The sequence below is a fragment of the Nannobrachium achirus genome, assembly GCF_963921795.1.
Source record: "Nannobrachium achirus genome assembly, chromosome: 24".
Lineage (NCBI taxonomy): Eukaryota > Metazoa > Chordata > Actinopteri > Myctophiformes > Myctophidae > Nannobrachium > Nannobrachium achirus.
The window spans coordinates 9,466,159-9,482,510 of record NC_137831.1 but is presented as its reverse complement, the minus strand read 5'-3'; the positions used below and the strand labels follow the sequence as shown (position 1 = coordinate 9,482,510).

At 40.6% G+C, this 16,352-nt stretch overlaps 2 protein-coding genes across 2 annotated transcripts in view; one reads left to right on the top strand and one right to left on the bottom strand.

The window, feature by feature from the left end:
* The window catches only part of LOC308279949 (NACHT, LRR and PYD domains-containing protein 3-like), a gene marked incomplete at both ends in the record, with an annotated part of 30,763 nt that extends 27,619 nt beyond the window's left edge, over window positions 1–3,144 (top strand). Inside the window, one exon of the mRNA XM_080720173.1 lies at window positions 2,612–3,144. Within this exon, the coding sequence (XP_080576299.1) occupies window positions 2,612–3,144 (533 nt within the window). The remainder of the gene's footprint in view (window positions 1–2,611) is intronic.
* Window positions 3,145–5,658: 2,514 nt separating this feature from the next.
* The window catches only part of LOC308279948 (NACHT, LRR and PYD domains-containing protein 3-like), a gene marked incomplete at its 3' end in the record, with an annotated part of 46,435 nt that continues 35,741 nt past the window's right edge, over window positions 5,659–16,352 (bottom strand). Inside the window, exon 12 of the mRNA XM_080720172.1 lies at window positions 5,659–5,681. Within this exon, the coding sequence (XP_080576298.1) occupies window positions 5,659–5,681 (23 nt within the window). The remainder of the gene's footprint in view (window positions 5,682–16,352) is intronic.

Here is a 16,352-nt window from a genome sequence, read left to right as displayed (position 1 = left end):
TCTGCACTAGAGGACCTGAGTGGGCGGGTTGGAACGTATCTATGCAGGCAGTCATAGAGGTACGAAGGTGCCAGACCATTAAGAGCTTTATAAACAAGTAAAATAATTTTAAAATCAATCCTAAAAACAACCGGGAGCCAGTGTAGCGACGCTAAAACTGGAGTAATATGTTCTCTTATCTTAGTTTTTGTTAAAACTCTGGCTGCTGCATTTTGAACAAGTTGTAATCTGTCAGTTGTTTTCTTTGGCAGACCAGAGAGAAGTGCGTTGCAGTAATCAAGCCGAGAGAAAACAAAAGCGTGGATCAGCGTTTTTGCATCGTTCAGCGACAGATAGGCTCTAATTCGCGCAATATTTCTAAGGTGAAAGAAGGCAATCTTCGTGACATGATTAATGTGTGTATTAAAATTTAATTCAGCATCAATGATCACCCCCAGGTTCTTTACAGACGTGTTACTTTCTTTAGCCAGATTACCAAGTCTATTTATTATTGATTCTCTCTGGGCAGTAGAACCTATTATGAGAACTTCTGTCTTGTCCTCATTTAGCTTGAGAAAGTTCTCACTCATCCAGCATTTTATGCTAGACACACACGTCAGCAATGGGTAGCACAGGGGTCATCCGGAGCCACCGAAAGGTACAACTGGGTGTCATCAGCATAGAAATGGAAATTCACACCGTGAGCGGAAATAAGTTCTTCCAGCGCAGTATATAGAGGGAGAATAATAAAGGACCAAGAATCGAGCCCTGTGGAATACCAGAGCAGATGTTGTGTTTGTTTGACTCGAAGTCAGCTAGATTAACAGAGTAGCTTCTGCCTGTTAGGTAAGAGCAAAACCAGGACAGAGCTGTCCCTGACAGTCCTACCCAGTGTTCGAGACGTTGTATTAGAATTGTATGGTCAATTGTGTCAAAAGCCGCCGTTAGGTCCAGCAGTAGGAGAACGGACACATCTTTGTTTTCAGCAGCCACCCTAAGATCATTAATAACTTTTAAAAGTGCAGTTTCTGTGCTGTGTCCTTTCCTAAAGCCGGATTGGAATTTGTTGTGCACCTTATTGTTCCGCAGAAACACATCCAATTGATGAATGATATTTTTTCTAGGACCTTGCCCAGAAAAGGCAAATTAGAGATGGGTCTATAATTATCCAGCACGGACGGGTCAAGGTTGGGTTTTTTGAGTAAGGGCTTAACTACGGCCGTTTTCAGTGAGTTTGGAAAAACACCTGATTGTATAGAGCTGTTTACTATTTTTAGGATATCTTCAATAACACAGTCTACAACCTCTTTAAGAAACGGCGTGGGTATTGCATCCAGCGAGCAAGAAGACGATGTCATTTGCGATATGGTTTTACGATAATAGTATCCCTATTCTGGGAGGAACATATGCCGGAAGAGGTTGATGTACATGTAGATAGAAAAAGGAGCAGACCAAGTACTGAGCCAAAGGTGAAGTTTACTAAGTATTGAGGGTTTACAAGGTTACATAGTGAGTGTGCTTTTAATATTTTTAAGTAAACAGAGTCTTAAAGGGATAGTTCACCCCTAAAATGACTTTTTATCTATCATTTACTCACCCCATGCAGACTTGAATGGATTTTCTTTGTTTTAGTCGTATTAAACCAATAATGTGATGAGCAGCAGTGGAGAACGTGTGAATCCTATAACCACCAGGGTTCAGTAGGGACAGGGACGATAGGGACAGAATAGTAAATCTATTGGCACCTCAGCATGGTCCAAGTAGTAGCGAGTTTAAGCTAGATGGTTTTCAATACGGCAACGCCAGGCGGACTACGGCTGCTATGACGTAATCGCCGTAGCGATCAAAATGGTTAAGCAAAGCCTCGGCGGCGACGGGATCCCACCCCTTTCAATGAACGCTTTGGTTCCCATGGTGACGCGTACACGCAGCAGACAGAGTAGGCGCTACGTGGGAAGGGACCTTCTGCCGTAGTAGAGGCGGCCGCGGCGACGGCAGGTTTAACTATCGAGCGCGGATCATTTCCGATTACCGTTGTCATCTGCCGTTGCCGTAGCGAGCTTAAACTCGCTATTTACAAAGGAGTGCTACCTACCTCCGGTTCAGCCAATCAGAAGCTTCTGCTGAGCGGATCTTAACTGTATCCTGGTGGATATTCTGTACACGCACGGAGAACCACTGCTGTCGGACAGGCCTTAAGTGTGTGTGTGTGTGTGTGTGTGTGTGTGTGTGTGTGTGTGTGTGTGTGTGTGTGTGTGTGTGTGTGTGTGTGTGTGTGTGTGTGTGTGTGTGGAATCGTGGATCAGGTGGTACGGTAGCATCATCTGTCCTACACCCCCCGACACACACACGCACACGAACACACCCACGCGCACACACACACACACACACACACACACACACACACACACACACACACACACACACACACACACACACACAAACATACCTCCAGTGGTGGAAGAAGTACTCAGATGTATTACGTTTGAAGAATAGCAGATCTACAAGCTCACAACGTGACACATGTCAAATTATAAAGTAAGATTACCTCAAAATTATTATTAGTAGTAACTTTATTAAGTTGTATTATGATAGTAAACTGGTGTTGTATTGTATGTTGTTCTCTCATCAGATGTGTGTGAACTCATACTGGATCCAAACACAGCACACAGAGACCTCGCTCTGTCTGACAGCAACAGGAAGGTGACATGTGATGAACGGAATCATCAGTATCCTGACCATCCAAACAGATTTAAGTCCAGGAAACAGGTGATGTGTAGAGAGAGTCTGACTGGACGCTGTTACTGGGAGGTAGAGTGGAGTGGAATGGTTTCTATAGCAGTTACATATAGAGGAATCAACAGACAGGGTGGTGACAGTGGGTTTGGATTCAATGACCAGTCCTGGCGTCTGGACTGTGATGGTGTTAATGATAATACTGTGATTCACAATAAGAATCAAACTGTCCTCCCTGTCAGTCCCTCCTCTGTCTCCGGTAGAGTAGCAGTGTATGTAGACCATCATGCAGGCACTGTGTCCTTCTACAGCGTGTCCTCTAAGACACTGACACGCCTGTACACCTTCCACACCACATTTACTGAACCTCTCTATGCTGGGTTCTGCTGCTGGGGGCGGGGCTCCTCAGTGTCTCTGTGTCAGATATAGGAGGAGGAGGAGGAGGAGGATCAGGGGGTCAGAGAGGTGTGTGTGTGTGTGTGTGTGTGTGTGTGTGTGTGTGTGTGTGTGTGTGTGTGTGTGTGTGTGTGTGTGTGTGTGTGTGTGTGTGTGTGTGTGTGTGTGTGACTTATATGCCACATACAGGCAGGCAGGCAGTCACACACACACACACACACACACACACACACACACACACACACACACACACACACACACACACACACAGTAACACACATGATACTTTTTTGGTTTACTGGTCTTTTTATCTATCTATAAATGCGACAAATCTCTGTGAGTATGTGCCCCGCGTATCTCGAGAACCGTTCGTCCCACCGGCTTCAGATTCGGCACGCGCGTTCCCCACCGCGGCACGGAGTGCAGTGCCGGGCCTCGACCCGACCCGACGTGTGGTTTTCCGAAACCGGCGCAAAACGTTCGGAATCTCCTTATGCGGAGCTGACTGTTGACATCAGGCTGTTCCGGAGGAAATCGGCACAAGCGCTGACTCATTGTGACATCACTTCATAAAAGGCTCTGACATCACGTACGCCACATGAGTCAATGGGCATAAATGGACACAGGCAAACAGATGGTCAAAACGGGTCCTACGACAACAGGTATAGGGGGAACCGGGCCGGCACTGTGTCTGCAACACAGTCGGAAGCACAGACAGATACAGAGATCTCCATAATGGGCATAAAGGGACACAGACAAACAGATATAGAGATCTCCATATATGGGCATAACATGGATGCAGACAGACAGATACAGATATCTCCATATACAGTATGAGCATAAATGGACACAGGCAAACAGATGGTCAATACAGGTCCTACAGAGATCTCCATATATGGGCATAAAATGGACACAGACAGACAGATAACTCCATTTATGGGCATACATGGACACAGGCAAACACTTCATAAAAGGCTCTGACATCACGTACACCACATGAGTCAATGGGCATAAATGGACACAGGCAAACAGATGGTCAAAACGGGTCCTATGACAACAGGTATAATGGGGTTTGCATTAAAGGGGGAACCGGCACTGTGTCTGCTACACAGTCGGAGGCACAGACAGATACAGAGATCTCCATATATGGGCATAAAATGGACGTGGACAGACAGATATCTCCATATATGGGCATAAATGGACACACGCAAACAGATGGTTAAAACAGATCATATGACAACAGGTATAAACAACAGGTGTAATGGGGTTTGCATTAAAGGGCGGGGCATTCATTCCCTATTTACATTGTTCCCGAGTTGGCCAGGTTCCTAGTTGTAAATAAATCAGCAGTATTGAATCAGGGTGAATAGAATTCATTATTTGTAGAATAATTTAGCAAAGTTTAGACTCATGAACAACATGAACATTTTATTGTGAAATAGAAATAAAGGCAGTAAGGGATGTTTTTCATCATTGTGTTTGATTGACAGCAGTAATGGACACTAAGTACATTTACTTGATTACTGTACTGAAGTACTTTAGTTTTTGACTATGACCTTCTCTCATAATTATTACGCTACATTTAAATATTAATATTGAACTTTTACACCTCTATATTTCTAGGAAGTAGGAAGCCACTTCGATCCCGGGCTTCCTCAGAGTTAGTGTTGAAGTGTCCTTGAGCAAGACACTGAACCCCTGATTGCTCCCACTTCAGTTCAGTACTCAGTAACTGTCCACCACTGCTTGTATTAATACAATGTAATGATGGTTATATTTACACTTTGTAAATATGCTTCATATGGGCTTCAGAGTGTGAAGATTGACCCATGTTTCATTTTGCATTTGTTCAACATGTTTAACATAATAATCCATCAGTAATGCATCAGTATCAACATTACATTTATTATGGGATGTTGTTGTTATGGTGTGTTTTTACAGTCATTTGAAATAATGTTGATGTTTGAACTTTTGCTACAATAAAGTCCTTTTACAGTATATTCTCCTGGTTTGTGACTGCTTACATCTTTATATGTTTGCTTCGAATGACCACTATATATTTACACTTTGTAAATATAGTTTTTATTTTGAACTAGGACTGTCAATCAATTACAATATTTAATCTGAATAATCGCATGATTGTCCATAGTTAATCATGATTAATCACAAATTAGTCTAATATATTTTATTTGTTATAAATGACCTTAAACTGATATTTTTCATGTTTTTAATACTCTTATAAACATGGGTCATGGGAGTAGACAAATGCTTGCTTTATGCAATTGTTTATTATTATTGGAACAATGATAAATACTGTCCAGAATCTTCTTCAAGTAACAAAAGGTGTTCATGGGAGTTATATAATATAATATAGTATACTATATGCTTAAATCATAAAGTAAAGCTAAAGCCCAACAAATAGCAGATGAGCATATTGATTTTGCCTACTAACTTAACATAAATGGAGCGCAGGATATTTTAGCCTCACTGTTACATTCCAATCTACTAGTATTATTATTTTCATATTAATGACACTTAGGGTTAGGGTTAGATGTGTTTGATCTCATAACCTTGAGATCATTAAACATCAGAGACAAGAGTTCAGATGAGGATTTGAACCCAGGTGTGTCATTTCACTGCAGCTGCACTATAAAGCACCAGGTCCACTAGGGGGCAGACATAATTTCTGTTAAGCAATGTCATTGGGCATCCAGGTGTCAATCAACTCTAGTTGGGTGGGACTCGATTCAAAAAGCAGGAAGGAAAACAGTCTGACAGTGAGAGAAACAGGTGAAAACGGATGTTTATCAATTAAATAATCTGTTAAATGTCACCAAATGAAGATCCAGGGATTAATATCAGTGTGGATGTATCAGCATGTCTGTGTGTTTGGAGCTGGGTTTTCACTCAGTATTTCTACCATAACCAGCTGACATTAATAACTACCAGATGGACTGTGGCTGCTGGCCTGGAGGAGAAGAGAGTGTGGGAGACATTTCAACAGGTTTCTGAGTGAGTATGGACGCTGTCTGACAACTTCAGCCCTAGAATGGCTGTGATGACATTACTTACATTTCACAATGTCACCGACACAGGAGGGCATAGGAGTGATACAGTATACTGTAGGATTTTCTAAATGGATATATGGAATACATAAAATTAATGAAATAATGAATGTAATATCACAGCCATTCTAGGATGCCTGGTGAGGCGAGGTTATTCTAGGACTACAGTAGGACCTTTAACAGTGTTGTTACTGCATATCAGAAGATCCATGTACACACACACACACACACACACACACACACACACACACACACACACACACACACACACACACACACACACACACACACACACAGTGTCAGTCAGTCAGTCAGTCAGTCAGTCAGTACTGCCGCAGTCCCAACAAGATGGGGTGAGGAGAACCCAGAACTGTACTGAGCTCTCAGCCCACGTCTTGTTGGGGTACTAGTTGCAGGCAGCAGTCTGTCTAAAAGTGTTCAGTTCAGAGGAACTGTGAGCACAGACAATACTTTCATTAAGTATTTCAACTCCAACAAGCATTCAGAACAAAAACAAATGTGGTTTGTGAAATTAACTACAAAAATAAATGTTCCTTTGGGCTGGATGTGTCCTTCATGTTAGAATCATTTTTTAAAAATGAAAGCAGTGATTCACTACTTCTTTCTCTTACATCTATGATGCTGCTTTAATGATAGGCCGGTGTAAATCAGTTAGATGTTATAGTTGTGTTACTATTGGTTGGTTGAAATGTCACTGATAGGCCTGTCACAATTATGATATAATCACAATCATAACCTTTCCATGTTGCTTTTTTTTTTAAATATCTGATCTATAAGCTCATAATGCATCGTACTGTAATTTGACACGTTGTGAGCTTGTAGATTGTCTATTTCCACTACTTGAAATATGTATGATTAAATATGGCCTATTTTGGCCATGGCATATTATTCATTTTGAAAAGCTAAACAGAAACATAATTTATATATTTCTTCCTATGTTCAAAGGAAAAAGAAAAGCAAATTGTTGTGCAATTATTTGTATGACAATCAATCATCATGTGAAATGTCATGATGGTGACACTGATCTACAGCGGTGGTCCTCAACCTGTGGGTCGGGATTATTTCGGGGGGTCCCCAGACGATTAACTTAATGTGCAACATTGTTTTCTCACTCAACAGTAAACAAACTAACATAATGTTTAAGTGTATAGAGGGTATTTGCACACTTCTAAAGTGACACTTTAAGGAATTTGTAATAACCCAAAAATGACAAATTAAACATTGACCATTAGTGCTCGTAGAGTGGGGGGGTCCCCAGTTAAAATATGATTATTTTGGGGGTCGCGGCCTGAAAAGGTTGAGGACCACTGACCTACAGTAGGATCTGATCGTTAAAGTCCTTACTATTTATTTAGTTAGGGAAAGTTAGCTACATCAATCTGGGAACTAAATGACTAGCTTTCTTCACAAATGCGTTCTACTAGGTGTCAACTATCACCTCTGAACCTTGTCAAACCCAACTCCCTTGACATACTTTGTGGGAGCCAATCAAAGTTTTTGGTATCCCGAGGGCCTGGGATTAAAGGGGCAAAAATAAAAAATGGCCAATATGAACGTATGAGGTGTGTAATTAGGGTATTTTTTGGTTGCTGAATCCATTCCAACCATTAGTTATCAGTAAAAATGACTCCTTGACCATAAAATAGGCCACACCTAATTTTGTGTGTCCATGAGACATATAATATTGGCAATAAAAAAAAAGGTTGGAGTAGTGTTTGAATTCATGAAAACTATTCAAGATCAGGTGGGTAATCACACATGACACACAGGATAACATGATACAATCTGACAAGGAACATTCAAAAACAGGGTTTAAAACATAGGGACTAACAGGACACAGGTGAACTCAAATGACATGATTGTCTAAGCCTTAGCCAATTAGGCCTTTTTTATGGCCAAGGAGTAATTTTTACTTATAACTAATGGTTGGAATGGATTCAGCAGCCCAACAATACCCTAATTACACACTTCATACGTTCATATTGGCCATGTTCTATTTTTCCCCCTTTAATCCCAGGCCCTGGGTATCCTGATACCCCCAACTTTGATTGGCTCCCACAAAGTATGTCAAGGGAGTTGGGTTTGACAAAGTTCAGAGGTGATAGTTGACACCTAGTAGAACACATTTGTGAAGAAAGCTAGTCATTTAGATTTAGTTCCCAGATTGATGTAGCTAGAGGCTAACTTTCCCTAACTAATTGGTTGATTGTAACCGTTGTAAACGCTCAGCTGTTTTTCTCTCTCCACTCTTCTACCACTCAGGTTGAAGAGTGCATCGCTGCATGTCTGGCTGACATCTCACAGTGGATGTTTTCTTCTCACCACCTCAAGCTGAACCCAGACAAGACTGAGCTTCTCCTCTTCCCAGGTAAGTCCTGCCCCATGCAGGATCTCTCTGTTTCCATCTCTGGTGACTTCGGTTCCAACAGCCAGGAGCCTTGGTGTTGTCATGGACAGTCAGCTCTCATTCAAGGCACACATCGCAGCGGCCACCTGATCCTGTAGGTTTACACTCTATATCAAGGGTACCCTAACTTTTCAGGCTGCGACCCTCAAATAATCACATTTGAACTGGGGACCCCACCACCCTGACAAGCACTTGGAATTGTAGTCATTACATTTAGTTTGACTCTGTTCCACAGATAAATATTGTGAAAATAGACAATCTACAAGTGAGCTTCACTTGTATTATGCCAGTTGATAACTTCTGGTAGAGCCTTCGTCCTACTCCTCTCCCGCCTAATACTCCCTGCTGACAGGTGCCCCCCCCCCCCCCAATCATCCTGTAGGAGTAGTACATGCAGTGACCATTATCACCCTCCCCCCTGCCCGGCTTCTCTCCCCCGAACACGGCCCCGTTGTGTTCATGCAGACGCTCGACAAAGTCTGCATGCACCGCTGTGGATTCAAACCCACAACCTCCATGGTGGATGGTTGCCTCTCTCTCATGTAATATTTGGCCAATTTGGTATTTAAAAGGCCTTAAAAATCATTGCATTTTAACTTAAATTATGAGCAGATACCAATGTATACACTTTGTGTGTTGGTTTGCTGTTGAGTGAGAAAACAACATTTGGGGACCCGGCTGGGGGTCGATCCCGACGCCCAGTTTGGGAACCACTGCTCAGTAACGTTGTAAGGTTCAGACCTCAGTCTTATCAAAACTACTGCTACTCACTACTTGGCCCCTCACTGGCCCTCCCAGCATGTTTGTGCACTGAAACCCCAGCAAATGCAGCATGCCTGGTCTTCAACCAGCCAGGGTTTTCACTCGGGTACAACATCCGGGCCAACACTCCACATGTCCCGGACTTTTCTCCCTTCTGGCTCACAAACTGTGGAACTACAGTAACTCCCCACTGCAGTTAGAACTGCAGAATCACTCCTGACTTTCCATCATAGTCTGACTCCACCTCAGCCCGTAACTACAGTAGGGGTGGGCAATATGGTGATAAATATTGTTGAGAGTCGATACAATACCTCCACAATATTCCTTTTCTGATATACTGTATGTATCGTAATACAATGAGGGAGCCTTATAGAAAATCCAGTTGAATTCTTAATACAGAGATTCATTGCAGAATGCATTTAAACCTACATTTTGGTCTAAATCAGTAGTTCTCAAACTTTAAAATGTTAAGGTCTCCCCTTAACTTTGACAGTATACAAATGAAACCAAATGGACCTATAAGGGTCCATTTGGTTTCATTTGTACACTGTCAGAGTTACATACTTGTAAGGGTCCATTTAGACCTCCCAAAAGGAACCCAGAGAGTCCCTGGACCCCACTTTGAGGACCACTGGTCTAAAATGGTCTGTTACTGCTTTTTCTTTTAATTTTGTTACCTTGTAGATGGTTGTGTACTGTTAAGTAAATTGAAAAATAACCATATAAAAACCAACATGAAAAAGAATCATAATGAGATTGTGTATTGTGATACAGCTTGGAAGAATATTGTGATATTGTATTTTTCCATATCGCACACAGCTGGCATTAGTGACTACAGTACAGAGTGGGCTGTGGCTGCTCCACTAACACAGTGGTTCTCAACCTGTGGGTCAGGACCCCCTGGGGGGTCCCCACATGATTTTGGAGGGGGTAAAAAAAAAGACAAAGCCTATCCTTACCTCTGGCTCCCCCCTGACCTGTCTACTGTAAAAATAGGGGTGGGCGATATGGAAAAATACAATATCACAATATTTTCCCCAAGCTGTGTCACGATACACGATTTTATCACGATTCTTTTTCACGTTGGTTTTTATGGTTATTTTTCAAGTTACTTGACAAAAACTAGACTCTCTGGGTTCATTTGTATACTGTCAGAGTTAAGTGGAGATCTTGACATTTTAAAGTTTGAGAACTACTGATTTAGACCAAAATGCAGGTTTAAATTGAATTCTGCAATGAATCCCTGTATTAACAATTAAACAGGATTTTTTACAAGGCTCCCTCAATTGTATCACAATATAAGCGATACCTCTGAAAAGGCATATCGTGGAGACATTGTATCGTTTCAACGATAATTATAACCATATCGCCCACCCCTATGTAAATACCATTATTGTATCAAAATTAAGTATTAACTATACTATAAAAACTGGTCAAACATTGGCCAAATTGTCAAATAATATAAGAAAGAGGCAAACATTTTGAAAATTTCCGATCTACAAGCTCACAATCCCTCACAGTGTTTTGAGCTTGTCGATCAGCTATTTTCACAATATTTAATATTTGTTGAACTGAGTCAAACTAAATGTAATGCCTCAACTCCTGCAATTCCAAGTGCTTGTCAGGGTGGGGGCCCCCAGTTCAACTATGATTATCTTGGGTGTCGCTTTTGAGAACCACTGGACTAACAAACTAGCCTGGAGGAGAAGAGAGCGTGTCCCTTCCACTTTGTGCTGGATTGATGTTAGTGACTGACTTAGATATGACGACCATGCAGATGTACATGTATGCTGGTCATTGTTGTGTTTTTTGTTACTTAGGCTTGTTTTTCTTGACCACAATGTTAACATTGTCATTTAGAAAGCATGTTATTTAGACTGATGCTATAGGTTCATTATTTAACTGCTATCCCATAGTTTCAGTGTACAGATCAAACCTTCTGATGGATTGCATAGACTTGTTTGACAGCACTGTCATCGTTGTTTTGTTGGATTCATGTTCATGTGTGTTTTTCAGACATTTAACATGACCTTTGGCTACTTGTATTGGTTCTGACATTGGTTTTCCCCTCTTCACCAAATCACTGTGACGTGTTGTGAGCTTGTAAATCAGCTACTTTTGGCGAATGTTCACACTAGAATAGGGATGCTGGTTAAGTTATTAAGTGGTTAATGTAAAAACATTTTTGTGACCCCCTCTACAGTATGTGATCCTATAGTTTACTGAGACACGACACTATCTCTCTGCATTCTATGTACTGTAGGCCTATGTGTTTACCTTGCTTAATGTACTAATTACCCAAGCTTTGCAGGACACTTAATTAACTCATAAATATCACCGCTCACTTCACACTGTGTGCAAGTGCAGCTCAAACTCTGCATGCACACTGCCAGTAGGTCAAGGAAGAACCTCTGCCCCAAATCGAGCATCATTTTGTTGTCATCAGACTGTTTTACTAAAACAAAGTAAAACCATGGCTATGAGTGTTCTAGGGTATATGCTGTATAGCAAATGGCAGCAGGTCACTGATTATAATTGAATGTGAGTCATAACTTCTTTCAACACAGGCGATACTTTAGAGTTACAATCTCAATCACTCACACAGGAGCGTTCTCCTCCCATTTAAGATTTGAGGCCGATTTAGACCTCCTAAATCAGGGGGTTCCAAACCTTTTTCAAAGGGGGCCACATTAGAAAATATGAAAACACCCAAGGGCTGACTATATCTCCTGACAAAATGTTCTTTTGGTCGGATCATAACTATCATCATCACTATTTGATATCCTTGGTCTTTTGCCAGGTGTGTGCTCTGAACAAAACACAAATAACTCACATTACCAAATGTAATCAGACATGCAAGGTAAAAGAAAATCAACAAAGTAGACGTTCTTTGACCCCTTCAGATTGAGACAGCAGGGAACAACTCTAAAATGTGTCCTTGGATGGATTATAGATATAACTGTCTATAGCTATAGTATCTGATCATTATTCTACTGTTAGTTAGATAGATAGATAGATAGATACCTTTATTATCCCAAGGGGGAAATTTAGTTGTCCAGTTGTAGCACAGCAGTATACAGTTATTTACAAAGTTACAGAGAAGTAGGAAAAAATAGGTAAGAGTAAAAACAAGAGCAGTACAGTACCAAAAAAGAGAAGGTGCATCAATAGAGGGGGCGAATTAAATATAAGTATATATACATAAAGTGTCTTACAAAAAGAGACCAAAGCAGTCAATGCTAGTTAGTGCAACAAGTATCTCACTGTCATTGTTAAACAAGACACATACTCAGAAACTACCAACACAACCTAATAGTACAATGTCGAAAAACAGTGCGAAAAAAACAACAGAAACAGCTCAGAGCAGAAGAAACTAGGCAGCGTGTCACCGCAAGACGCACATGAGCACTCTCCCTGGAAGGTCCTTAGAGGTCAAAGTCAATACAGCAATAGTTCCAACTTAATAGTGCAAAGTAAAAAAAAACAGTGCAACTTTGCATCAGTTAATGACCTTTGTGTTTGACCTTCAGGGTGGATCCACTGTTGAGGGAGAGGATCAGGATCCTGATGCAGAGAACTCCACCTTCTCTACGAGACCACACCATGTTAGAGTGTTACCAGAGGGTATGAATTTAACCCACACACCATGTAGTAGCCGGGGACCCACAAGCCCAAAAGCTCAAGGAATAGGGTAGGACCTGTGATTTTCTGCCGTACTTTTTATTTCTGTTTTATCTATTAGTTTGGTCATTAACTTGGGTCCACAGAATGAGAGGCCTGCTCTGCCGGAAACATCGCGAAAAAAAGTTATGGCCATTTTTTCTTTTTTTTTAATATTGTTCTTTTCCTGTGTAGTCACAGTGTAGTGGAGTCAATGGGACACTGAATATACAAATGGCCATAACTTTTTTTCGCAATGTTTCTGGCAGAGCAGGCCTCTCATTCTGTGGACCTTAATGACCAATCTAATAGATAAAACTGAAATAAAAAGTATGGCAGAAAATCACAGGTCATCTCACATCCTGTAGGGGTGGGTCCCTGACTATAGTGTTACCAGAGGGCAGGAATTTAACCCATACCATACAAATATATCCTAACGCCACAAGAATTTACCCTAACATCTAAGGGCCATTCACTATAACTATGACCATATGGTTCACCATTGTATTTCATAGTGCTCAGTGTGAACTGCCCTTAACACCACAAAACAACACTTTTGGGATATTAAAAACTATTCTATACGCCCATATTGTTAATGTTATTAACACACACGCACGCACGCACGCACACGCACACTCACACTCACAACACAAAGAAACACAATGGAATTTCTTTTGACGTTTATTAATACAGTATGCATTTGAGGCAATAAAGATGTCATGAAATCAAAACCCACCTTGTTGTGTTTTTGGATGACATAGGGTTAGTTAGGTTCATGTTTTTGACAGTATTATTTTTACAGTATGTTGTCATAAGATATGTTGTGTCGTATGATATGAGTATTTTTTTACTATATTAATGGTTGTTTTGAACGTAGTAAATTATGATGTGAAGGTTTTTATGTTGTAACAAAGACATGGAATAGAAGTGGTTGAAATCTATTTTATGCGGGTTTCAAGTCAAACAGGCAGAATGCTGTCTAGAATCAGTTAAAAAACTGAATGCTGAATAACTATGTGGCTCAGCTTATAATTGTTCATTAATGTGATATGCTGCATGCCATGAGTGATATTTTTCAGTTAAACTGCATGGCATGAGTGATATTTTTCAGTTAAACATTTACGTTTGGGGTTAGTACGACAGGTCTGAAACTTTATAGCCATTAATTAGTTTAAAATGTAAAGACCAAAATGGATGTAAAACCCCAAGTTTGATCAGAAAATAACTTTTCTAATCAAATTACTCATATATAAATAGTAAATGGTGCATGTATATAGCACCCTTCTCCAAGGCGCTTTATGATGGAAAAAATAGAAACCACATTAATAAATATGCGAATATTTAAATATTTGTATGTTTTGGCCTGCCGTTTCTTGCTTCGACTTCAAATATGACCTAAAATATTATTTAGGTGTGTAAGACTTGGTGGTGTAAAGGTAACACACAGGACTCGTAACCAGAAGGTTGGGGGTTTGAATCTGGGCCTCAGCAACTTACAATTTTTGTCCATAAGAGGAGTTTAGCCCGCCTCCCTCAGGTGGTAGAAGGAGGGGCTTAAAATTTAAATTAAAAAAAAGTTTTGTTTGCTTTTCCCCTTCTTCCCTGCCTCGTTTTCTCTTATTCCTTTCGTCATCACCAGCTTTTCTTCTCTGCTCACTTTCGTCTCCGTTTGCCTGGGCTGTCACTTTCGGAATCTCGTTAGTGTCTGACAGTTTGCTTTCTGATGTTTATATTTTGGGGATTTGCCAGTTCTGCACATCTTCTTTGCACGGTTTTCACTTTTATCATCTTTCGGGGTTTCTTTGCATGATTTACCCATGTTCCCGGGTTTTTTTTGCACGGTTTGCACTTTTATCATCTTTCGGAATTTCTTTGCATGATTTACCCATGTTCCCTCTTTCTGGTTTTTTCTTGAACCATTTTCAGACTGTACCTTCACCATTGGTGAGGTTTGAACTCGCAGTCTTTGAACTTTGAGGCATTTTTCTTAACCACTGCACCACTAGTTCATACTTAATCTGTTGTCTTGCACGTTTTTAAGTGAAAGATCAGAGGTAAAGGTACAAGACCCAGGTAAAAGTTTGGAAAATCTGTATCCTGGGATTGAACTAGGAACCTTCTGCTTGTTGGCCCAGTAACTTCTCCACCACTCCACCATGACTCATACAGGCTCTCTTCTCCTGCACAATTTAAAGTAAATATTAGTTAAAGCTATAGGAACAAGGTAAGATTTTAAATAATTTCCTTGACATTTGCCAGGTTTGAACAGGTGACCTCCTGGTTCAAAGGCTTTTGACTTAACCACTATTTTATGAAGGTTTGCTCTAGAGTTCTTCTTTAGCACATCTTCACTATGAGATTAAATAAAGTTGCAAAAATGAGATAAAAACTAGAAGGATTCCTTGCTGGATTTGAACTAGGACCCTATGGCTTGCCAGTCAGTGATCTTACCACTGCACCACTGGAACCTTCAAAATGTCCTCTTCAAGTTTAAGTAAAGCTAAAAGAACTAGATGAAATACAAAGAAAATTCCATGCTGATTTTGAACCCAAGACCTCCTGTTTACAAGGACTGCATCTTCACCAGTAGACTATTGAATCTGGTATCTGGATTGTCCAATTTTGCATTTCTTTAATGAAAGATGAAGTTACAAGAGCCAGGCAAAACATGGGAAATGTTCTTGCTGGTTTCAAATCAAGAACATCCTGATTATCCACTGCATCAAAAAGCCAAATAAAAAGAGGAAATAAAGAAAGATAGAATAAATAAACAACACATGGTTCTGCTTGTGGTAATGCCGGTTCAACCTTGAAAAAGTACACAGTTTTAATACACAGTTTTGAACCCAGAACCCTTCACATTGTAAGACCTGCACCTTAACCACTGCCCCACCATGGCTCAGCTGGCAAGCTCTCTCACATCTTGTTCATTAAAAGATTACATAAAGGTAACAGAGACAGAAAAACTGACAGAATAATCTTTTCCAGTATTGAACCAACAACCTCCTGGCAGCAAGGCCCATAACATAACCACTACTCCAACTATGGTTAGCTCTTTCTCATATCTTATGCACATTTTTACTAAAAGTTCAGAATAAGGTGCATGAGTAGTGTAAAAGGTGGAGAATATTTAATATCTGGAATTGAACAAGGAACCTTCTGCTTTTCAACCATGTTTTTTCACCACTGCACCACCATGGCTTATATTAAACAGTTACCTTGCACACTTCCCAGTGAAAGATTAGTTAAAGGGGCCCGACCATGTTTTTAAAAATATACATTTTATTTAAATATTGGTCCATAATAGGGTTTTAAACAGGTTTTAG